This window comes from Toxotes jaculatrix, chromosome 20 (assembly GCF_017976425.1).
Source record: "Toxotes jaculatrix isolate fToxJac2 chromosome 20, fToxJac2.pri, whole genome shotgun sequence".
NCBI lineage: Eukaryota > Metazoa > Chordata > Actinopteri > Toxotidae > Toxotes > Toxotes jaculatrix.
In genome coordinates this window covers 14,881,388-14,906,974 of record NC_054413.1, presented here as the reverse complement: position 1 = coordinate 14,906,974, position 25,587 = coordinate 14,881,388, and the positions used below count along the sequence as shown (strand labels likewise).

At 39.3% G+C, this 25,587-nt stretch overlaps 1 protein-coding gene across 1 annotated transcript in view; it reads right to left on the bottom strand.

Annotated features, from left to right (window-relative positions):
* Positions 1 to 18,277: 18,277 nt before the first annotated feature.
* LOC121200313 (phospholipid phosphatase-related protein type 5-like) overlaps positions 18,278 to 25,587 on the bottom strand; it is a 67,162-nt gene continuing 59,852 nt past the window's right edge. The window contains exon 6 of the mRNA XM_041065533.1: positions 18,278 to 18,307. Coding sequence (XP_040921467.1) covers positions 18,278 to 18,307 — 30 coding nt within the window. The remainder of the gene's footprint in view (positions 18,308 to 25,587) is intronic.

The window sequence follows — 25,587 nt, the reverse complement described above, 5'->3', positions numbered from 1 at the left end:
TTTAAACTGAAGATGTTATGTCATCCTGAAATACTATATAATAATATTCATTTTCTGAATATGTTGCTTGAACTCTGAAAACGGAATGCTGGGATGGAACAGAACAAACATTATGAATTTTTTAACCAACAGGAAATATTTAAAGCTGGAATCAAAATGTTTTTCTTTTGTTGTCTTTTAAATCATGTGTAGTGTGAAAGGTGTTGTTTGTAGCCATGTGGCTTTAAAATGGCTGAAAGTTCATAACTGGGAACAGCAGCCCAGAAAATGGAAATTTTAACATGTACAAATTTGGGACAATTAATAAAGATCCTGTGACATAACTGAAAGCTTGGTAGAGAAGGAAAGCTAGTAATGGACCTTGTGGTGAGGTTGTTTCACAATCTGAAAGTTGACACTTTGTTTTTTTCAGTTGAGCAGACAAATCAAACATATTTCAGTAGAAAATCCAGTGATGTCCTTTTATTTACATAAATAATTGTTGCAGTTGGTGATTACTGATGATTATTTAATGAACTTAAAGCTACAATATGCAAGTTCTGGAAATCAAGCAAGTGGTAGCGCGAGATTCGGCTCCTCCCACAGCTGCCTCTGCCTGCTCTGATATGCTCCGCCCAGCCTTTCACCTACACTCTCAATGTGTACCATGTCTCAGCTAATGCAACAGCTTGCAAGCCTGTGAATCAGCTATGGTGATGTGTTCCAGCAGCCAATATTAGCATGAAGCCTCAGTGCGAGAGGAGTAGAAGACCAGAAATGCATTCATGTAGGCTACTGATTGGCAGCTGTGAGCGCCCGCCTGTGACTTTGGCCTTCTCTGATTGGTTAGAAGGTCGAGCCTCACTCAAAAATTTTAAAAGCGACAGGCACACAGAGGCACACAGGCTCATTCTTCACCTTATGAGTAAGTCATTTACTATTCATTTACATTATGAAAGGCAACCACCCACAGGTGATTAAGGGCTAGACTGATTTACACTGGTACACTGCACTACTTGAAATATGGGCCAGTGTGTGCAGATACACTTGCGGAGCTTATACTGTGACTGATTACACAGAGGAACAGTGCATCCCCGTACTATAGTTATGGGTTTCACAGGGTACTCGCCAAATAATTAACTTGATAATGACAGCATTTTCTCTGGGTAAATGATCCACTTCATCTTCTGTACTGTTGGCTATGCAATGAAGCGATTCCATCTGCAGTGATCCAGCTCTCACACCCACAGATAAGTAGCAAGGCCAGATTAAAGTCATTCATTTCACACTGCATTCTTGCATTATTTCTCTTTCTCCCTGGCTCTCTTGCTCTCCTCTGAATTCCTCACACATGGTGATAATGAATTTCACACACCACTGGCTGAGACAGGATCTCAAATCTAAAATGTGAATATTTCAAATCAAGGATTTTGGTGGTGGGGTGGCCACACTACAGCTGCTAAACTGGAAAGGTGTGGGAGTTGCATTTCAGTTTCATCTGTACTGCCTGTCAGTCCACTCCTGAAGACACAGCCTGCCAGGCCTCCATCAGCCCCTGCTGAGAGCGATTTAACATGTCCACCCCCCAGCTGAGGCGAGGTACATCCTCAAGCACACCCCTCCTTTTCTTTGCTTCAGAGACTTTACAGAGCTGAAGTCCACAGTCTCTGCCAGCAAGCAGCATCCAACATCAACCCCTGCCAGCCAGTCACTCTGTAAAGTCTCCTGATATCAGTGTGCATGCAGATGAGGATGATAATGAAGAGGTGGCCTAGTGGCACTTTACAGCACTCCAAGGATCAACTCCAAAACCATGGCACTCAGCGGCAGGAAAAAAAAGACTTTGTCACCACTTGACCACAATAGATCTCTCTATCTCTCATTCTTTCATTCCCTGCTCATACCTGTACCTGCTTCTGGTTCTCAGCAGGCTATGAACATCCTTCTCCAGTGAATAGAGATGGCTCAGTTGGTTCAGTTATCAACATGTGACATGACAACAGGTGGTTGTAAATGGGTGGAGATGGTAACCTGGAGTCAGATGTGAATATCCTCCTTGATCTTTCACTTTCTCTGTCTCTGTTATCCACTGACTCCAGGTGGATGATGTTTGACCTCTATGGGGCCATTACTGTATCAAAACTGCACATCAGTGTGAGCAGAGAGTTCTCAATGCGCTTGTAAATCTGAATACAGAATTGGAAATTTTTTAAATACATTTTCAAATCTGATTACGCACACACATTCAATTGTCTCATGCTTACAGAATAGGACTTCCTGGAAGTGTTTTAAGCATGGTAGGTAGGTAGGTAGACTTTGAACTGGATGATGGACAAATTTAAATCAGGTTTTTTTTGCTTGTTACAGGCACAGTTGCAGAACGTTTTGATCGCATCTTGTACTGCTTGCACTGCTAATTCCAGGAACATCTCAGTAGGACTCCTTTATGTCAGACTATTGTGTAATATACTGGATTGTCAGAACATCTAACTAGAGTCTTCACATGAAGGAATCAGCACTTACCACAATCCATATAACACCTTAGGATCTCTGCAGGTAGTGTACACCATAAAGACAGAACCCCATCTAAAAGGAAGACTGGAATGGTGAATGACATCAAGGACCCATCTCAAGAGAATGATTGAATACTTATTATTGTGCAGTCTCTGAACTTTTTGATCACACTTCCTATGAGTCCTGGTTGTTGTTGGGATGACATTCTTATCATCAACTCTTTTCACCCATTGGCCCTAAATGCCTCCGGATTTGATGGTGTGTTGTCAGCGTTAATGTGGAGATATTTGTCTGTGTGAATGGGTTACCTCTACACTGTAGTCTTTATGCTCCCATTAGTCTTCACATGAACACAGGTGACAGCCTGCCACCTTCTTCCTCTTCACTAAAGAACTTGATGTGACATCTATACTAAAGCTGTGCAGATTAGTAAATGTGGCCATGTACTGCTGCCCAACGTCAGGGCGGGTAACCCTGCTGTCACAGTAATCGGTTCAAAATATTCAATGTACAAGGGAGATGGCTAGTTTAGAAATTCCCTTCCCTATATGAAATTGTTTTGTCCTGGCACAACTCTTGACACTGTTGCTTTGTCATCATGTTTGTCACTGTGTTTTAGAATGCTACATTCAAAGAATTCATTTTTTACGAATTTAAGCTTCAATACTTTAAAAAAAAAGGAAAGAAAAGTTTGCTTGCATATGGTGTGGATTTTAGGGCAAAACGCTTCACTTTGAACATTTTTATCGTTAACTACTAGCTTTTATTTTATTTTCAATTATATTTTATTATTACATATATTTTATTTTATATAGTGTATCTTTTTAGGTCAGTCTATCTCCTTTAATGTGTTTTTGAACTTCTCGTATTGACTTCATTTTTGACTTCGTATTCACCACATTCAGATTTTTTCTTGAGTAGGCTCTACTCAGGCAATCTCATATAGTTTCAGGGCAGAGATGAATAGTAGCCTCTCTCTTAAAATAAATAAATAAATATATATATACATATACATATATACATATATGCTACATAAAAGAAAAAGAAAAACCGAGCTCCTATAGTAGAATAACAGTAACATAAACAAATCAATTATCCCCGCCATGACAGTGAATTTCTGTAGCTGTAAAAATTAGACAAAGGTAAAAACATGCCATTTTTTTTATTTTTTTTATATTCATACAAATGGATCTCTCTTGTCAGGAAAATGTCAATGCATGTTTTTTGAAATATTTCACCATATGTGACTATTGCTGTTGTGTTTTTCTGGAAAGGAGAAAGTCTGGATTACCATCCTGGCAAAGCAGGCAGCGGACCCCTCAAGGGAAGTTACCTGGGTTTCCCTGGGTAGTCTTTGTGCCGATTACTTTTAACTCAAATTAGTGTTGGTGGAAATACTGTTCACATATTAATGACACTAAAAGAGAATGAATAAAATGTCAAAGGTAAGCTATACTACCATGCTCCTGTGGACAGGTTAGGGTTAGGGTTAGGGTTAGGGGTTAGGGTTAGTATACAAGTATTCTGCCCTCGCAGTACGTTTCCAACTTTGTATAGCTAGACAGATAGCTAACATTTAAGAAGAAAAAAGGAGCTGAAGAAAGTTGTTTTGAGGATCTCTCTGTTCTTTTCCTCAGTTTATTCTTCTGTATTTCCTTCATCAACTTAGCTTTTGTAAGACTGCAAAAATAATAAACACAACAATAAATGTTACCAACACATTAACCTTATGCTGCACATGTTTACAAATGAAATAAACAGATACATATAAAGAAAACCGACTCAACAGCCTGAGACATATAATGACGCCCTCTGGCGTACAGTCTAAACATCGCATCCCCTGTACAAACATTAACTACGTCAATGCAACAAACTAACGGGCATAACTCGGCCCAAAAACAAGATATAAAGGTGATAAAATATATCGACTAAGTTGCCCCGATGTAGAAGAAGATACGCAATTTCTCAAACTTACAGACAAAGATTTAATCGGGGTCCGTAGTGGAGTCAGTTCGCAGCCGTACCTACGCTACTTCCTGAAACTGGTGCGTCGCCGTAACAGGTCCGACAATAAACAACGACCGAACCCCACAGGGCGGAACACTCCTCGCCTGGTATATTATTATACCACTAGCATTACTGAACTATTCAAACATTATTACAACAAATAACACATCAATACCATCACTTTAAGAGTTCTTAGACAGAAGAAAAACAAGTTCTGAGATGGGTCTTAAGTAAGTTTTTGGTGTTCCTTGTCTCACAACTTTTACTTCAACCTTGCGAACTTTGTTATCGTCGCTAGGCAAAGTCTTCACCACAAGTCCAATAGGCCACTCATTGCGTTTAGCTTGACCGTCTTTCATGAGAACTATATCATCCACTTGAATGCTCGGCTTGTCATCCATCCACTTGTGACGTTTCTGGAGAGTCACTAAATACTCCTGTTGATCGAATGGCTCCCTCTGTAAAGTGACGTCCCTGATGAACGACTTCCTTATGATAATGTCTCACTATGAGAGTTGCAATGTTATGTGTCCTTGACAATATCACAGGATGTCTCTCGTCTCTAGGTAAGTCAGCATTGGTAAGGCGACCTCCGACTCTGAGAAGTCCGTCTTCATCAATGAAAGGATTCAGCTTTCTCAAGGGACTCTGTTTTGGGAGCGACATTCCTCTTTTCAAACAAGTGAACTCTTCACCATAAGATTCTTGCTGGACACAACGAATGACAGCAGTTTTAGCTTGCCATCGAGCATCGATGCCATCATTTTTGTGTGTTTTGGAGAATGTTCTTGCAACTTGAATAAGTCTTGCTATCGCTCGCAATAGTCTCTTCCAGCTAGAAAACCGTTCAAAACGTGTTGAGCTGAACTGACCTTCTTTAGCTTTGGTGTAGTTGACAGCAACTTGAGGCCGAACTTCAACATCAAGGTCTGGATCAGTGAGATCAAAGCTGTCGCTTTGAGGAAGCTCGGTGGTGAGTTTCAAAAACCCAGGACCTGAGAACCAGTTAGTGGTCCTAAGGATGCCTACAGGTACAGGTCTTGTGGCATGGTCTGCTGGATTTTGTCCGGTAGTGACATAATTCCATTGTTGCGGATGGCTTGATTTCCTGATGCAATTGACACGGTTGGCGACATACACATGGAATCTTCTGGAGGTGTTGTGGATGTACCCTAGTACGATCTTGCTATCTGTGAAAAAACTTACTCCATGTATGACGATGTCCATCTCACCGAGGATCGTATCTGCCAACTCGACTGCCAAAACTGCAGCACATAATTCCAAACGTGGAACTGTATGGGCAGGGTAGGGTGCCAACTTTGCTTTGCTCATGACAAATCCCACATGGCGTTGGTTGTCATCATCAGTGACACACAGGTAGGCTACTGCAGCAATAGCTTGAGTGGAGGCGTCGGAGAAGATGCAGAGTTCTCGTCTATGTGATGAGGTGAGAGAGACAGGCACATACTTTCTTTCGATGTATAGCTTCTCTAATTCCAGGAGAGATTCCTTCCACAATTTCCATGAGGTTTCTTTAACTGATGGGAGAGGATCATCCCAGTCATATTCTTTTGAAGACAGCTCTCTGACTAGAGCTTTTCCTTGAACTGTGATGGGAGCCACGAAGCCAAGTGGATCATAGAGGCTCTGAACTGTCGATAAGATGCCCCTTTTTGTGAAAGGTTTCTCTTCGCGGGATACTTGGAAACCGAAACTATCATTCTCCAGATTCCACATCAGCCCAAGGCTCCTTTGAAGTGGGAGGGGTTCTGCCCCAAGGTTGAGATCTTTTAGTTCTTTGGCAAGGTCATCTGAGGAAAACGCTTCCATGACTTTACTGCTATTGGAAGCAATCTTGTGGAGTTTTATGTTGGATGCTGCCAGCATTTTTTGAGTCCTGTCCAGAAGGTCAATGGCTTCCTTTTCTGTTGGAACTGACATCAGTCCATCATCCACGTAGAAGTTTCGCATGATGAGCTTCTTGCTGTCTGTGCCGTATTCATCCTGATGTTCTTGAGCAGCTCTTCTCAAACCATAAATGGCAACTGAGGGTGAGGGGCTGTTGCCAAATATGTGCACCTTCATTCTGAATTCTGTGATCTCATTGTTTAAGTTGTTATCCTTGTACCAAAGGAACCGCAAATAATCACGATGATCTTCACGGACAACGAATGCATAGAACATCTGCTGAATATCTGCGGTGACTGCAATTCTCTCTTTCCTAAAACGCAATAGGACACCCAATAGAGTATTGTTCAAGTCTGGCCCGCTGAGCAGAACGTCATTCAAAGAGACACCGTCATGTTTAGCGCTTGAGTCAAAAACCACTCTAATCTGGTTTGGTTTTTGGGGATGGTAAACTCCAAATAGAGGTAGGTACCACCTCTCCGCACGTTCCTACAATTCTGGTGCTAGTTCTGCTTGGTCATTCTCAAATACCTTTCCCATGAACTCCAAGAAATGTTCTTTCATGCCTGGGTGTCTGTCCAGTGTTCGTCGGAGAGATAGGAGTCGTCGCAGGGCCAGCTCTCGGTTATTAGGGAGACAGCGGCGGGGTTTGCGGAACGGTAGCGGCGCTACCCAGCTATTTTCATCATTCATGAAAACCTCTCAGTCCATAATGTCCAGGAAGGTTCGATCATCGACTGACAGGGCTGTTTTATCATCATCGGGCGTCCTGTCGAATACTGTAGCTCCCAGTCTTTCAGTCTCCTCGTCTTGGAACTTACTCTCCATGATACTTGGTTGGTGAGTGCTCTTTGTATTAAGTGTCTCTTTCACTTGAATTTTGTTAGGACAGGGACTTAACATGGATGTCCGTCCATTCTGCAGTGTGTGTGTCTTGTACACTCTGACACTAGATGGTTTATGAGCTCTGTCTAGACATACATCACCCACAATGACCCACCCGAGGTCAAGCTGTTGAGCATAGGGGTCGTCGTGGTCACCGTTATACTGTTGCCTTACTTTGTGTACTCGTAAAATGTCTCTACCCAGCAGGATGAGAATTTGAGCATCTTCATTGAGTGGTGGTATCTTATCTGCTACAGCTTTCAGATGAGGGAAATAGTGAGTTATTTCAGGTGTGGGAATTTCGGCTCTATCGTCCGGAATCATTTCACACTCAATAAGAGTCGGCAGTTTGAGCTTAGTCTTCCCATCATAGGATTCAACAACAAAATTTGTTGCTCTCCTTCCTGAAGTTTCCATGACACCAGAACATGTCTTTAATGTATAAGGAGGTGCATTTTCATAGATGTTGAACTGGTTGAAGAATTCAGAGCGTGCTAGTGAACGATTGCTCTGGTCATCTAACACTGCATATGTCTGAATTGCCTTTTCTGGCTGATCTGCCGGATAAACTTTAACCAAACATATTTTACAGCAGGATTTGGCCTTGGCGTTCCCCCCACAAACCTCTGTACACTTTGATGTTATTGCAGGAGGAGTCTCAGGAGGAGTCTCATGTAGCTCTTCCTCCTCGCTGTGGTTTGCTGACATTCCTGTGGCCCAAGGTGCTGGACCAGGATGTAGAGCCGATGTGTGAGTTTTGCTGCCACATTCTTGACAAACAATTTCCTTGTCACAGTCTTTAGCTCTATGTTTAGTTGATCCACAACACCTGAAACAGATGTTCTTTTCTTTAAGTTATGTTTTGCGTTCTTCCATAGGCTTACTGCGGAAGGTGCGACATTTTCTCAGTGCATGAGGTTTGTTATGCAGGGGGCACTGTCGGTCTGGATTAATAACCCCTTTTCCGACAGAGCCTGTAGGAGCTACCATCGTTTCAGACACTCCAGTCTTTTTCACAGACACTGGTGCTCTGTTGCTGTATTTTGTGGGTCTTCCTGATTTGGCTGGGTCCAAGTAGTTTGCTTGGGATATCATGAAGCTAGGATCATTCCTGGCTTTGGCTTGGCAACGAACAAACTGTGAGAAGAAAGCAAAAGGTGGGAAAGACACATGGTTTTGTTCTTTGTACTTTGACCCTTGTGTAATCCACTTTTCCTGAAGACTGAATGGGAGTTTTTCTACAATAGGATTTACTCCGCGTGATGTATCAAGGTACGCTAATCCAGGCAGGTATCCTCCTGATTTTGCATATTCTAGTTCAAGTAAGAGATCGCCAAGCTCTCTTAATTTCACATTGTCTCTATTTGAGATTTTGGGGAATTCTTCAATCTTCTTCAGAAGTGAATGTTCTACCGCCTCTGGGGATCCATAAGTCTCTTCTAGCCTTTGCCAGATCATGTTTAGCCCTACATGTGAGTTGTGGCTGTGTATGGCTCTGATTCTTTTAGCCTGTTCTCTTGACTCTGGTCCGAGCCATTTAATCAGGAGGTCTAACTCCTCTCTTGGAGCTAAAGCGAGTTCATCTGTGACGCCTCTTAAGGAAGATTTCCATGCCCAGTAATTCTCTGGATGATCGTCGAACTCCATCAAACCAGATGTGACCACCTCTCGCCGCATCAAGTATTTTGCAACATCTGGCATGGTTGTTGTCTGTTTTGGAGAGTTGTCAGGTTCCCACCTTTGGAACTGTGTAGGCTGACTCAGATAACTTGACTTTACATGTGAATCTAAATGTCTTTTTTTTTGTGTTTCTCCAGGAGTGTATTCCAGAGTATGTTGCATAGTACTCACTGTTGGGCGGACGTTCACATCCTTGGGAGTTGTTTGTAGGTAAGTATCTTCTTATCAACTCTGGGATTACCTACTTCTTGTTTGCATTTTTCTGCTGCAGGCTGTGCACATGTGAACACAGACATCCGCTCTGATACATCATGACTGTGTCGCAATACATACTCATTCGTTCGTTGTGCAGCGTCGAGTGGCGTGAGTGGTAGATCGATGTCATGACGAGAGTCCATTTCTAGATTTTCCACAGCAGACACAAACACAGCTTCTTCTGCTGCGGCCGTAGCTGCATCTTTTTCCTTCTTTAGAATGTGCATTTTTGCTTTCAGCGTTGCTTCTTCAACCATCATTTCAGCTTCTTTCTTAGCAAATGAAGCCTGTGTGCGAGCAGCTTCAGCCCTTGCTCGAGCTTTGAGTGCCGCGGAGCTTGTTGATGATTTGTTACTTGCGTGTCCTGATGTTTTAGAAGTTAAAACTTTAGATCTAGTCTCTAGAGACTGATGTGTTTCTTCTGTGTTATGACGTTCGTCCATCGTGGTTGTTGAGAAGTCGATGGATAGGCAGCGAGGAGTTCAGTGTGCAAATTGAACTGCTCCGTATTGGACTTGATGTAAATCTTTGTCTTCTTACTATTCTGCCCTCGCAGTACGTTTCCAACTTTGTATAGCTAGACAGATAGTTAACATTTAAGAAGAAAAAAGGAGCTGAAGAAAGTTGTTTTGAGGATCTCTCTGTTCTTTTCCTCAGTTTATTCTTCTGTATTTCCTTCATCAACTTAGCTTTTGTAAGACTGCAAAAATAATAAACACAACAATAAACGTTACCAACACATTAACCTTATGCTGCACATGTTTACAAATGAAATAAACAGATACATATAAAGAAAACCGACTCAACAGCCTGAGACATATAATGACGCCCTCTGGCGTACAGTCTAAACATCGCATCCCCTGTACAAACATTAACTACGTCAATGCAACAAACTAACGGGCATAACTCGGCCCAAAAACAAGATATAAAGGTGATAAAATATATCGACTAAGTTGCCCCGATGTAGAAGAAGATACGCAATTTCTCATAACTTACAAAGATTTAATCAGGGTCCGCAGTGGAGTCAGTTCGCAGCCGTACCTACGCTACTTCCTGAAACTGGTGCGTCGCTGTAACAGGTCCGACAATAAACAACGACCGAACCCCGCAGGGCGGAACAACAAGTGCATTTTTACATTTTCTTCCCAGTGTTATTATCACTGCCTTATTTTGTTACAGTTTTCATCATCATTGTGTTTTTCTTCCATTATCAGTGTAGCTTTGCTTTGATTTTATTAACACTGCTGCAAGATGGAGCTCTGGTGATATTTGAGATCATGGCTTTGTTGATCAGGGTGTGGGAAGCCAGCCTCTGAGTTCATGTGGAGAGTGTAGTCCTTATATCCCTAGCTGTTTTATGTTCTATATTTAATGTCAGTGTCTCTGCCTTTCCATTGACATTTTGACAAGAATACTGAAGTCAGACTGTGCTCTCCCTTGGAAACAGTCAAGTACAGTATAGGAAAGATGAAGTTTAGCGACTAAAAGGCTTCAAGTAGTCTTTGATGTCAAAGATACATGAAAGGCATAAAGCAAACACTGAGCCTGAAAACATTTCAAGCATGTTGTTAGGAGAAATGCTATGAAATCATTGCTTTTTACTGCTATAAAGAAAAATACTGAGTGCCTTCAACACGTTACTTGACATTTGTTTGATCCAAAAAGCAAACTATGTCTTCATTTTGACAGGCACCTGTTTGACATTCACACTACAGAGACTTCTGTACCACTCATCAGCGTTTCAAGACAATGTGTCATTTTTCCCAATGTTGTCAGTACAATGTCACACTAACACGGGCACAACACTTGGATGTGAAAGTACCATAATTATGTTTCATTTCAGGACCTCAATTACATCATGAATCACCTCTACTTTTCTGATGCAGGAAAATATGAACAAAAAACAATTCATCCCCTCCCTCTTGAGGGAGTAGCCCTACTACTAGCTAATCTGCAAGCACGTCCAGTGCACAGACTGTCACTGATTAAGTGATTATTAGTGTTTTATAAATCATGTTGGTTGTAGGTTTGACAGTTACACTTGTTACAGTGCGTGTGCAGTGTGAGTGTGAACTCTGAGTTAAGATGTTTTTTTTTTTGGTCAAATTTAATAATTTTTTGATTACTACTTTTAAATGCAAATTGCTCTTTTAAAATCACTATTGTATTAACTGATAAACACTACAAAAGTATATAGAGTTGTTAGCCTCATGGTCTTTTGCTTGATGCAACATTCTGGCCCACTGCATAAAACGTTACGTTACATCATGGTATGGAAATGTATTCAAAATTTCCTACACAACTCAAATGTTTTCTTCTGGGGAATAAATAACTCAACCCCAGTATTGCACCAGAAACATGGAAATTATGTGTACTTGATAGGGCTGTTGTTTTTACCTCCCTGCAGATGTGCTCCATCATCTGCAGAGGTGGATGCCTATAATGCTGTTGATCTAGACTGTAGCTTTGAACAGGAGTTGTCTATGTGCTGTCTCCAAGCTCATTTAAAAGTTCTCACGACACCTGAACTCCGCCTAGAGGTCTGAAGGTTTATCAGGACAGAGTTTCTGTCATCTGGAGTCAGTCTTGCTAGCCATGAGACCCTGCTTCATTTCACTTCCACTGATTCATTAGAAAAGGTCACTTACTAATGTGTCTTCATCCTCTGGTTGAGTCATCGCTCTCTCCCTGGGAGCATCTATGAGATTAAGGGCCCTACACTCCTGCAGTGTGCCCACAAAGGTGTTTTTTTGCTTATTTTGTCTGATTATGTTGCTTCCCAGGACTGTGTGCACTGCTGATTGACATTTTCCACTGTGTCCATGAAGTAAGGTCACTCATAATTATAGCACATACAACATTCTAACCAGTGCTAACCATGCTAATCAGTAGTTGCTGGTGTATACGTTATGCTGACATCATTTACATTTGACATATAAGCTGCAGTTTGCTCAGAGCAGCAAATGTTTCTCATGTCAGTCAAAGAAATTTGTTGATTTTTTTAGGAGTTCTTGTCTACTTACAAAATCTTGAACAGATGAATCCATTTCATATTTCTGGCACAGAAGATGATGGCCTACAAAGCTTATATTGGTTTGACTGTTCTTCCAACTGAAGAAACAGCTGTCAGTGAGCAGAAATCCAGGAGTATCCCTGATATCTCTACAACAATAGCCATGTCCCTGAGGTTGTAAAATGAACAGTAAATGCACAATCATGGGATTTTCTTTAAATGGTTTTAACCTCACAGTTTTATGCCAAGTCCTTGGTTGGGGTCTTAGATATTGCAGCCCATTCCACAACCCACCACCAACTGACCAACTGCACAGTTTTAAGTTTACAGTATTCTCTTTTGTTCAAAAGAATGAAACGTATCATACTCAGTAGCACTGGCATGTACTACAACTGCACAAAAGAGTTATCCCCACACAGCACTCAAAAGCACTCAACCTTATGGAGTCTTTAGTGCATACAAGACAAACCACCTTTTGTGAAACTACTACACTTCGAGTATATATTTGCTCTCACTGTAAAATGGGGCACCACCTTCTATTGTCAGGACTTTAAGCTCCCTATTCAGGGATCTCAATCTCTGCTTTGAAGGAATACACAGCACATTCCCACATCAACTCTTATAACAGAAAGCAGAAGTTAAGTTTAGCCTGTTTTTGCAGTGTCATCTTGGAGCTGGTCCCCCTTCAGCTGAATCCAAAGTAGTTTCGAACTAATTCCACTTTCAGCTCCCTAGTGAGGCGGTGCTCCCTGGGACACCATGGTTGACAAGCAAGGAGAGTCTAGTAAAGGGACTAATCAGTTGATGAGGATCTGTTGGATGATGCAGTCTCTGCTGGTTTCGTGGTTCATTGTGGCTGTTGTCAGATTGGTTCTGCTACACTCACTTCCTTAACTAAACTTGCTGAAAGTAATCTCATTGGATGACAAAACTTCCAAAATACTATTGAAGCAAGACTAACCTGAAGTAAACCAAACCAGGTTATTTCTTTCCCTAAACCTAACCAAATCTTAACCATCATGCTGTCACATCATAAAACTGATTAACTGTTAAACAGTGATTTGCAACATTTTTCAAAGATAATTTTATTGAACAAGGACAATAAAGGTCTGGGGGACTTGACCTCATCACACCCACAAGTACAGAAGGTGATCTTGGTGGTGCAGATTAAATTTTCTTACCTTTTTGCATTTTTTACTGTTTAGAATTATCACTGACTTGCACAGGAAACAATTTCTTTGGGTTTGAAGGACTTGTTGGATGATCCACGGTGACTCTTTTTTAGTTCAGTGTTTTATATCACCATTCTCAAGATTTGGGACTCATACATTGTAAGAAACAAAACATTGAAGAAGTAGTTTTTCAATACTGAACCTGTGGATGTGGATCAAACATCTTGTAATGTTTAAAATTAGCATAAAACTTAAAGGTATAGAAAAGTACTTTGCTTTCAAAGCAAAAGGAGACAGTTTTTAGAGACAAATGTTTGAGATCTTTCAGTGTTTTTTATTCAAAGGTTGTAAATTTATTTTTTCTACTGTGTAAAAGGTCACGCAAGTTGAAGAGAAATTTTGAAAAGAAATATGTATAATATAAAAAGAAAACTGGGATAGAATAAGAGCAAAAACATCTGTACAAAATGATCCACTAGAGGAAACAAAAATCACATGACAGAATGGGAAAAAATGATGAAAACCACCAGTTTAGAAAAGTCTGTGGCTCACTTCAGGAAAGATGTGGAATACATAGCAGGGTTAGGAACATAATATTAACACATAATATCAACATAACAAATGTAAATGTCACTATTCACAAAACACAGTATAAAAATGTAATTGTAACTTTTAACAATAACATGAAATATACCTCATTTCAGTAAAATAACGAAGATAAGAAGCAATAACAGTTATCTGAGGGATAAAAGACATTGTGAACACTCACACAGGGCATACAGTGCACAGTCATATGAAAATAGACAGAATGTAGAATATGATCAAATATATACACACACATATATGTGTATTTTTACAGTTCTCTTTTTTATATACTAGGATAGTATTGTTGCAATGCACATTAGAGCAGACTATTTTTTTTATTAGAGTCCTGAATATTGTGTGATGTCTGTTTTCAAGCAGCAGAGACATTGGTGGCCATTTCGTTAGCGATGTGAGGAGTTACAGCTCGATTTAAAGTGCTGCTTTTTGCATGTTCCTGCCTAGAGTCCTTATTCATAAGTGCTTTAGTGATTATTATAAAAATAGAGATTTGAAGGGGCAACAGAACCAGACCTTCACTGTATTCTTCTCCTCTCTCCTGATGGGAAAGAAAGCCTGAGAAGTTATTGCTACAAAGGAGAATGACTTAATACAAATGAGGGATGGCACTTTGACTTACGGGTACAATGCAAATATACAATATATGTTATGTGTCTAATTTTAACTTTTATTACTGACTTGATCAAGGGACAGTAAATTAAGAAAATAAAAATAAAAATGATGAACCAGTTAAAGAGCATTTATCAATTTTTGGCCATTTGGGGGCAGAAAAAAAAAACCCATCAAAACAATCTAAAAGAGAAACAACAAAGAAATTACACGAAAAATTACATTTCACTGGTTGTGGATGGCTAACCTTTTGGTGGTTAAACTACTTTCATATTTTGAACACATATCAGTGTCAGTGTGGGAAACTTTCAAAGGAAAGTAAATAAAGTCTGCTTGAAAATTTCTAAAATACTGCTAGATGGTGCAGAAATTAGCCTATTCATCATGTCATTGAGTCGTAGTTGCTGGTTTCAGACCCTTCTCTCCTACTCTTTGTGTACCTTTCTATACAGTAAATTCCCCACAAGACTACTTGTTCATCAGCATGCACTTCTAAGCTTGCGTCTGACTGACTGATTCCTTCAAGTCTGACTCTCATTAGAGAGACAAAGTGAAGCAATTACTGGAATCGAGGAGAGAGAGTGATTGGAAATGTTGTGTAATAAGGGTCCCCGGGCGTATTTCGAGAATCTTCAGTTTGAATACTCTGTTAAACTGTCAAAAATCCACTCTGAGTTTCAGAAGAGTAACTTTTTTGGTTCTAACTTTAACGTATTGAAGAACCCTGTTGAGATATTTTGTCTGATTACAAACTTGAGCTCACAAGTAACAGGCTGAGTGTCCTCTTTGTGTTATCTCTTTGGAAGAATATTTCCTTCAATAATGGAGCTGAAATTACCCTAACTAAACTGGACGAAGCTTGACTTATATTAAAGGGTCTATCCAATGAATGATCTGTCTTCATTTTCTTTGCGCACTGTGTTGAAGGCAGCAGCCCTGGAGCCCATACTGAGTCTTCAAGAATTGTGAAAATACGTTCAGAGCAGTGGTAAGTTTTAAGTACCTTACTGGATTTTTCAAAAACAGATGGTTAGCTCTGTGATGATAATGTAATGGTAGTACACAACAGTCACAAACTGATGCTACTAGCCAAGTAGCCTCCTAAAGTTTAGAAACAGCTTTCCACAGGTGTTGATGACAGAGACTCTAAAACTATACAGTAAAAGAAAAAAGAAAAAAAATGAGCTGAAAGAGGCTAATAGGCTGAACAAAGCCTGTTAGTTTGGTGATAACTCTCTAAGGAAACCTTTCACTTTATATAGACTTAATATACATTAATTATTTGCAGGTTTAAGTTATTTATCAAATTGAAAAGCCAAAAATTTCACATATTTGTAATGTGCTATTTGTAATGTGTCCTTTTGGGAAATAGGTGTGTTTGCTGTGTTACCAAGAGTAACATGGGAATATGGGTATCACTGATGTATTCACTAATGAGATGGTCTAGCTATATCAAGAGAGAAAAATCTTTATATCTTGTACTGAACAAAATCTTCTTATGTGACTCTGAGGAAGCACACAAGATTTTCTAAAATGATGGAATGTCCCATTAAATGTGGCCATTTCATGCCCAGCAAACTGTTTTGTGTGAAAATGAAATGTTGGTTCAAGCCAAGCCTTCAAAGGAACAACTAGTATAATAATAATAATAATAATAATAATAATAATAATAATAATAATAATAATAAAATATGACTGACTTTTCAATTATGCAAAACATTCACACATTAAAAGAAACACTATTATGTTCATTATGAGTGATAGTAATTCATGTGTAAATCCAACCAGATTCCAGTAAACACTTATAGTTACACTTACAGTTACACTGAGCTACATGAAAGAAATTTTAGAGAAAAAATTGTGCAACAAAAACACTTGCAGCCTTGCCGATGATCAAAGGTGTTCATATCCTGATTGGCTGTGAGATGGAACTATAGTGGCTGTCTTATCCCAGTGAGAAGGCAGCCTAGCATGTCTCCATGTCTTTTGTTTGACACAGCCCATGAATAATCAACTATTAGAAAAGAGGAAAAATCTCAACTGTAGATTTTCTGAGAGAGAAAGACAAAGACAAAAGACAAAGAGAAGAATAGATAAAAAGAAAGAGTGCAGGAGGTGGTGATTGTCTGGTGTGACTAAAAAACCCTAGACAGTTTTGCCTGAATAGAGTGTATAGTGTTTTCAGTGGTTGGAGATGACTGCATATATACTATACACAGACACATATATACTCTTGGATACAAACCCATCGTAGAGATGTCAGGTGAACAATTAGGAGTTTTCCTAATTTGCTACCTTGATTTGAGCCCATATTTATCAAAGTTTCAAGAATTATTCTTTGAGGAGAGCACAGATGATAAAGTACTGCACTTCCAAAAAGTCGGGAGACTTGTAAGACACACTGTTAGAGACCTTCCCTGCTTGGTAAACTCATGGCAACATGCTAACATTGGCCAGCCACAATAACCCACCAAGCTGTCAGTTAGCAGGCCACCTTGCTCAGTCACCAAAAAATAAAAATGGTAATATATTCAAGATACATTAGGGTCATACATTTTTAGACAACTGACTGCATGCCATGCTTCTTTTGTGGAACAGTTTAAATGGATGAGGTTTATATAAAATTAGATGGTGAGACAGTTAACATGACAACTGCATGTTCCTTCAAAGCTCAGCATAGTCACACACTTTGGTCAACAATGTGATTTTTTTAAATCACAAAACTTCTTTACATGAAAACCCTGCTCAGATTTATTTTATTTAAACATAAATTATGTCTTAACCAGGCCCTTATCAAACTCCTCAAAAACACAAAAAAGTACACCTGGTCTTAACTCACATTGCTTGAATTAAGAATTTTTTTTCCCCCTTATGGCAAATGATAACTTGAACAGTTCTCTCCATTTCTGTACAACAATATAGGACCTTAAGATGCTACTCCTATACGACTTAAGAGACCTCTTGAGCTCCCTTAAATTTAGGAGCACTTCAAGTAAAAAGAAATGAAGTTTGTAAATTTTAGTTTGATCTTTTATTTCTATTAGACTAGTCTGATAAATATGGGCCCAGCAGTCAGTGTCACATTCTGATATTCACAGCGGTCCTCTGAACATTATAAAGTGACGTGACAACAACAGTAACAAAAATGAAGAAATCCAATCGTATCAAATATCACAAGACAGGCTTTTTCATCTTTCTCTCTGTTCAGACACTCTCAGTCAACTTACTGACAGTTTTGTTTTCAATGCTGTTTCACACAAAAAAATAAATACACCATGAGAAAATATTTGACCTAGGCAGAGTTGAGATGGTGAATTTAGCTCTTCACTTGTTCTTCTAGTGTCCCACAGTGTACAACAAGTCCACTCCGGGCTTAGCCTCACAACAAGCTGGATTCTGTCAAGGGTTCAGAGTAAGTGCATAGATGAAGAACGCAGAAGCAACCTGTCCTGCTGAGTTACTGACTCTTCTTTTTTTTCCTTAAATACAAGAAGCTGCAAATGACAACAGGGGCCTGATAAAGACAACATAGAACAACATACCGCAGACCAGACACACATAAAAAATGGGTTTAGCGCTGCGCTCCAGTTAATTGGATTGGACGGTGAAGAGCGTGGACGTCCAGTGGGTCTGCCACACGGCCGACTCCACGTCATGTGACCTCAGCGAAGGCGATGTGATTCTAAATGGGGAGAACATGAAAGCAAAATCAGAATAATGGAAGAAATTCAGTTTGGTCTATCAGGACACTTTTATTGGGAAAAATCCCTCAAAAATTCCAGCCATTATCAGCCACAAGAGATCTTGAAAGCCGAAAAAATCTTCTGGAGTCTACAAATGTATCATGAGGGAAGAGTCCAAATAAAAGAATCACTTAAGCTGGTATTCACAGCAGAAAAAAGTAAGCCATTAAGAGGTTTCGAATCAGGGAATGTTTCAATGAAAATTCTAATATATTTCATACTGGTCTATGTCCCATAAATGTGGCCATTATGACTCTGTGGTTCATACTAACTTTGAACAGCACTTCTGTTGTAAAACAACTTACACAAGTAGACTTGGATATAGTCATCATTTCCCGAAATCTTTATAATAGGAGCGGTGAGTGCAAAATTAGCTTGGGTCACAGGGGCACCATTTATGGAAAACACACCAGGCTAAAAAATATAGCATTTTCCTTAAAGCTATGCACATCCATAACTCCAAAACACACCATCTTAGCAATCATTCTCATGAAGTCACATGCTTTGAACATATATCAAAGCATTTAAAACATAAAAATAGACTCAGGTCTGATTAGCAACCACCACTGCATTTAAAACAATGCCAGTAAGAAACAGAAGCAGGGGATGGTTGTTAATGGAGACTAGAAGCTTTGATTTTCAAATCCAACCTCAAAGTGTGTGTGGCTGTGATGCAAGAGAAGTGGGGGGAGGGTGAAGATGGAAGCCTAGAGAGTGCTTTCCTCTTTGACTCCTCAAGTAGCTACACTGCTGAGAAGAGGATGTCCTGTTCAGGCTGTCCTTGTCAGAAAAATGACAGCACTGGTTATTTATTCAAATGCTAAAATAACAACTATTTATGTTTTAATGACAAGTTTTTAGTGACAAGTCATGGATGGCTGGGTCAACAGCACATATGCTTCAACTCTAAAGACCATGGTTTACACTCTTTTGGTTTTTTGTCATTTAAGTATGAAGACTTGATTGTCCTATAGGGAGAATTGTATTTCAGTTTTTTACACAGTATATGAAATAAACAAATATACCAGGGGGTTTACAAAGTCAGTGACAGCATGTCCTTTGGTGTGTCAGTCATGTCAGTCAGTGTTATCCTTATTCTTTAGTTGCTGATGAAGCTTCATGTCATACCAGTATCACCCCTTTAACATTTTGCCTTGTGCACACCATATAGGGGCCATATAATTGAAAAGAGAAGCCATACTGTGTGACCTTTGCATGGGTGTGTCCCTGGATGACGGGGAGATAATTCTGTTAGTTTTTCAGTCTAATTTCCTCATTTAAGGCTGCATGAAATGAGCCACTGCCATTCCCAGCTAGTGTGCCAAATTCCAGTGGATGTGCAAGCAGAACGTTTCACACTCTGGCTCACACATGGCTGTTTTTTTTTTTTTTTTTGCTGCTCTACTATTTGTAAGCAGTAGGTCTATTTTTGGAGTGATACAGAGATCAAAGAGTGGCTGATTGTGTGGCTCATTCTTAACGGCATATGCCAGTTCAGAGTGGGGGTGTCACATTGACCATTGGTATGATGCTGCCACTCCATAAACGGATACCACTTCCCACCAGCATACACTGTGCCATTTGTGTTTTAGTGTCAAATGCTAATTCTTAATGATTCCCTATGATGACTATATTTCTATGTTCACTGGAATATGACAGATCAAAATATGTCACTGGTGTTTACAATACTCGTGGGAATTGGTAAAATAATCATATGCAGCAGTCTGCTGAGGTTGCTAGGTCAAGCCAATGATTCGTCTCTCTGGGTGTTTGAATAGCCTTCTACTTGATATTGTCCCCTGTAATGAGGATTAATGAACTGACAACATGCTAATAGCATATCCAATATCAGGCTGCTACCACACTACAGCTGGTTATGGAGACTGAAAGATGACCCAGTTTTATAATACCATATCATAAGTCCAATGTTACTGTACAGAACATGTCAACATTTTATGTAAACTAATTCTGTATTTCACTTTCGCTCTGTACTTGTTATCAGCAAGGACATCTTCACTTCTCTGGGTTAAATACATGTTTTTTATGAACTATGAATTATGACATTCTAACCCAGTCATACATACAAATGCACTGATATGGATTTCTTCATCTTTTAGACTTTTCATTTGACTAAGGAGAGATATTAGCATTTATATTGGAGGCAATATCTCCCACGTGCTAGTTTTCTCATGTTGTGTTTCTAATAAAGCAAGCAATAATTCACCCTTCTAAACAAGAGACTGTGATTTTCTCCTGGTGTTTCATTAAAGCCAATGAGTAATCTGTTATATTCTCTACAAAGCAGAATTTGTGTGACAATCGTATCAAATCATTTCAAATTTGCTTGTTTCACGCATTTATATTTCAGGGAAATTATACTTAGTCAGTGATAAATATATCTAGTATGGTGTTTTCCAGCTGGGTTCAGTATGTGGTAGAGACATAATATGTTATCATTCTCCTCCGCTAAAGAAGAAAAAAACAACAAAATAAGAGCATGGGATTCATTTTTTGCTGCTCAAAGGTTCCTTCCTGCCATGGCATTTTGCTCACTGTGGCTTGTTTAGCTTCCAGGCATCTTTAGGCTGAGCTATTTTTAGAGCGGGCAATTTTCCACCGAGCCCATCGTTGCAGAGGTGAGCGTGTGAGATTTTCTGCTCTTTGTCAGACAGCCAAGTGTAGGCTCTTTCAGCAGGAGGCTGTGAATTGAATCATCATATAGGAACTGTGTATTTTCTACATTTCACTGCTGAATGTGTATCTTATTAGAGGATGAGACAAGAGAACACAGCAGGCTAGAGTAAACAGAAACACACTGCTCTGGTATTATAAAATTGGAAGCAGAGAGATTTCAATCAGATGCAAAGAGAAACTAGAAAGAGCACTTCAACCAAACATGCCAAAATACTCTGGACAGTGTTGATTTTTGGCTGACTCTGACTCTCATCTTCTTTTTCTGCTTCACAGGATACAAACCGATTTGGTGAATGTAGAACAAGAGGGATACCAGCCCAACAGATGGACAACTAGTGGGCCAAGGGATCAGGGTTTGACCAATATACACAGATATGTAGATACTCTCAAACTGTTTAGAAATTATTAGTTCAGTCTACATTCTTGTCTGTCCTAGACTACAGTGATTTATTTATATGCATACTCTGCTGTCTACACTTACAGCGTATGAACCTTAGATCGCTTCTGCAGTATTGCAAGGTCAGTGACTAAGATCTTAAGACTGTTCTGTTCTGGAGGTTCCCAAACTCAAAGCTGAATGACTTGATTTCTGCCACCACTGGCTATTTTTCTACCAGCAGTGCTTAGATCTGAATATAGATCTCAAACCAGGGTTTTTTTCCCCCCACATTGATATTTAAGTATATTTTGGGGAATTCTTACACCTTTAGTAGAGATGTAGACAGTAAAAAAATGATAGAAAATGAAGTCTTTTCACCTTTTTACATTCTTATTCTTATCTTTCTTATCTTTAATTTATATGTCAGTGCGTCTGTCTGAAACCCCATTTGGACTGGATGTATATCTCTAAGGAAGATGGTGTGATTTCAACATTACCTGGTCTGGTGACCTCAGTAATAATTACAGCTGAACTAGCCTACTGTTTCATTGTGAACATGTTGGTCATCCTGTAATTTAAAACCCGTCTGAAGTGACTCTTTTTTTCAGCTTGGTGTAAAGTTTGTCCTTGTGTGAAAATTGACAGAAAAACTTTCCATCCGGAGAGCAAAACCCTGAAAAAGCTTGTCAAATGTGCGGTTTTAATGTATGCTACAGGTAGGTACTGGTGCTCTCTTTTGAGCCCTTTTTTTAAGCTTACATTCTTTACATTTTGGCAAATTGTCGCCATTAAAAGTAAAGTACTTTAAAGTTAGCAATTAGCAGTTCCTGTTTAGTTGTCTGCACCCACTGGATTGCTTTGATACTGAATAAAACTTCAAAACCCCTGATGTTTCTAAGGCAAGTTCAGAAGTGTCTTTTCTAAAAGGATTTAAGGATGTTTACTTGCGATGGACATCACAGATAATATCCTTGGGAGGTGTACGTCACACTGAATTATATCAATATCTGTTTCATGTCTGTGTGTTGATATCTGACTGAATCATGAAAAAAAAAAAAAAAAAAAAAGTATGATTTGCCTCCCCTTCAAGTCTCCGGCAGCTCTCCTGGGAAGGCCTTAGGCTTTCTTTCTCGGCTCTGTTCTGCTGAATGTCAGTGTCTATTACAGACCATATCCTGTAATTTCCCGATGGTTAAAAGGCTGTCTGGAACAATGAGTTAAATTACAGGGGAGCACAGTGAATATTTCATTCCCCACCTTCCCCTGTAACGTTAATCCTGTCCAAATGGGGCTTTAATATTCATACTCTGTTCAAAAAAAAAAAAAAAAGGTTGAAAGAAAACTAGTGAATGAGAACTTTGTGAGCACAACTACAGAAGGTCAAAATGAAAGCAGACAGGGGGTCTGTAAATTGTGATGGATGTTTATAACATGGCATGTTTATGATATGTAATATAGGTAAATGCTCAAGTTTGTTTTCGCTTCCAAATAAGTATGTCTAACCTCGAGGTTTGTTTTCAACCTGTCTGATCATCTACCTCTTTGTGCGGTCAACTTTTCACCTTAGCTGATAAAGAGATGAATCATATAGGTATGAGACCCATGTTGTAATAAACCAGAATTATCATTAAATGCCAAGAATAATATTTTTAGATAAAACCGCTGACTGATATTGTGTGCTGTTATTAGTATTAAATGTCGGTATCTGTCACTAAAAGCCAGTATGCAATATTAATGACAGTATATTCATACACACATGTGGAACCTGACCAAAATGACTGATGATGATCTTTACAGACAGCTATTGGGTTTGTGAGTATTGTATTAAAAAAACAAAACAAAACAAAAAAACAAAACAACTATGCTTTATGCGTTGCCAGCCTGGGTACTGTTCCAATTGTATCTTAGACCCAAAACACAGCAGACACTCGTGGAATGTGTCCAGCTTTAGTTTGGCATTAACCAACACAAGTTAACATGGCAGGTCACAGAGGTTCGGTGCAAAATACATGAGGAAGACACACATGGCTGTTTTTGAATCATATCACTTCAGAGTCACTTACATATTCAACAGTAGAACTGCCGATGTTCTTAGCACTTTGTGTGGTATGCTAAGTTGTTGTTCATTAATTCATGTTAATTGCTGTGAATTTTGAAATTTTAAACAGTTTCTGTGGGATGATGATTTCAGTCGGCTTTGGGAAGTTTGAACACTGGTGTAAGCCTGATATTATTTCTTGCAGAATAAATCTGCACAGAGCGAACACTTCCTGTATGTGTATTATCTTCTGCCATGTGGGACTTAATCGTGTGTTTGTGTCCCCACATGGTTCTAGTGCTGTAAGACAATAACACCATCCCCTCTAATGACAGCAAGTGTCTCAGAAGGATGGAGTCAAGAAGAAGAATGGATATATACATGGCATTTCTGTACTGAACTGTTTAGTATGTAAGTAAGTAAGTAAGTAAGTAAGTAAACAGCTAGTTTCACAATATTCTAAAACACAAGTGTTCCCACTGTGGGTCCCTGATGTAGACATCAAACATAAACTAAGTCAGATGAATGGGAATGGCTATAATTAAAAACAGATATGCAACAAAAAGAAGCACAAAAATGACATCAGGCATTTTTTCAAATGCCTACATATGATCTTTGTTAACATTCAGCTCCTTAAACACTTCTAGTGACCATTCTGACTGTTGGTCAGAATCAAAAGTGGAAGTAGTGTGGCATTATTGTAGGATTGTAAAATCAGAGGTCAGGGAGGGCGGGTGTGTTACAAATTTTATCCTGTCCACAGAGGCACAAAATCAGAAGATGTGAAAATGGGTTGTAAGGCAATGGAAAATATCAGGAGAACTTTTTGGTCTAGCTTAGTAGTTCCACAATTGGGGCACAGGGCCTTCATTTGGGAAAACATTGGTCTAATCAAATACATCAAGAAGCCTATCTTGCTCTTGCTCAGTGTCTGTAAAAGAAGAGGGCTGTGTGTCCTTGTGTCTAAAATCTGCTGTGGATCATGGTGCATTTGATTTCATTCATCAGTCTTGGCAGAGGCATGGCAGAACACAAGCCTTATAAAGGTTATTCTAACTGCATTCTCTAGTTCCCTCAAAGGAGTATCTGGCAGAGCTAACATAAGACAGAGGCTGGACCAGACCTACAGAACAATATCAGCCAGTTGTACCAGTCAGAGAGTTTGAGTAGAATTGTGTCCAGAGGTATTTGGAAGAAAACAGGAGTCAAACCACTTCACAGTTCCTTGCCCTTTTTTTCTGAGACACTGGAACCAATCAAGACCACGCAGCCAGCGCAAGAAGGCTAAGAGACGCTCCTTAATGTAGCAAGACTCTTCATCTTCATCATCCGTCTCCTACAGCAGCGTGTGTGCGTATGCATCGTGCACAAATTAGTAACATCCAACATTAACATTTTGGCACTGCTACCTGTACCCATAATTGTGACTAACGAGTTTATATTTACTGAATGATTGCTGAAGAATGAGAATATAAATAAAAGCTCTAAATCAGGGTTAGACCAATGTAAACATATCTCTGGGTGAGAATACAGCTGCAAATAACAGCTGTTTCTGATTTTGATAAATTATAAATGATAAATTAAGTAAATAGCATTTATAACTTGAAGATATTTCATTTTCAGTTAGTATATGAAACTGAGTAGCATTAAAGTCTCACATTGGCAGAACTGAAAGAATTCGTTTCAGTTTATTTACTTGATTCAAGACTTGAAATGATCAAACAAGGAATCAAATTTTTCACCTGTCAATCAGCTGAATGATTAATCAAACTAATTATTTTAACATGAGGTAGAAGTACATGTATAATTTTACTCAACAAGTGAAACCACCTGCCTTATTCTAGAGTACTGTGCTGAGACTGACACCAGCATCATGTGTCATACTCTGAGTGATTGCAGGTGACACCTGTCAGGTCACATTTAACTTGACTTAACCTCTGATGCCACAATAAATGTCAGTAGTTTGGGTTTCAGTGAAGATCATAATGTCCTATGTAACCCTGTTGTCATATAAAATGCATTTATTTACTACTTATTTGACTTGCCGAGTACATTTTGGAGGAAATGTAATTACTGCCTGGACATTTCTTTCTGTCAGATAAGTGTGA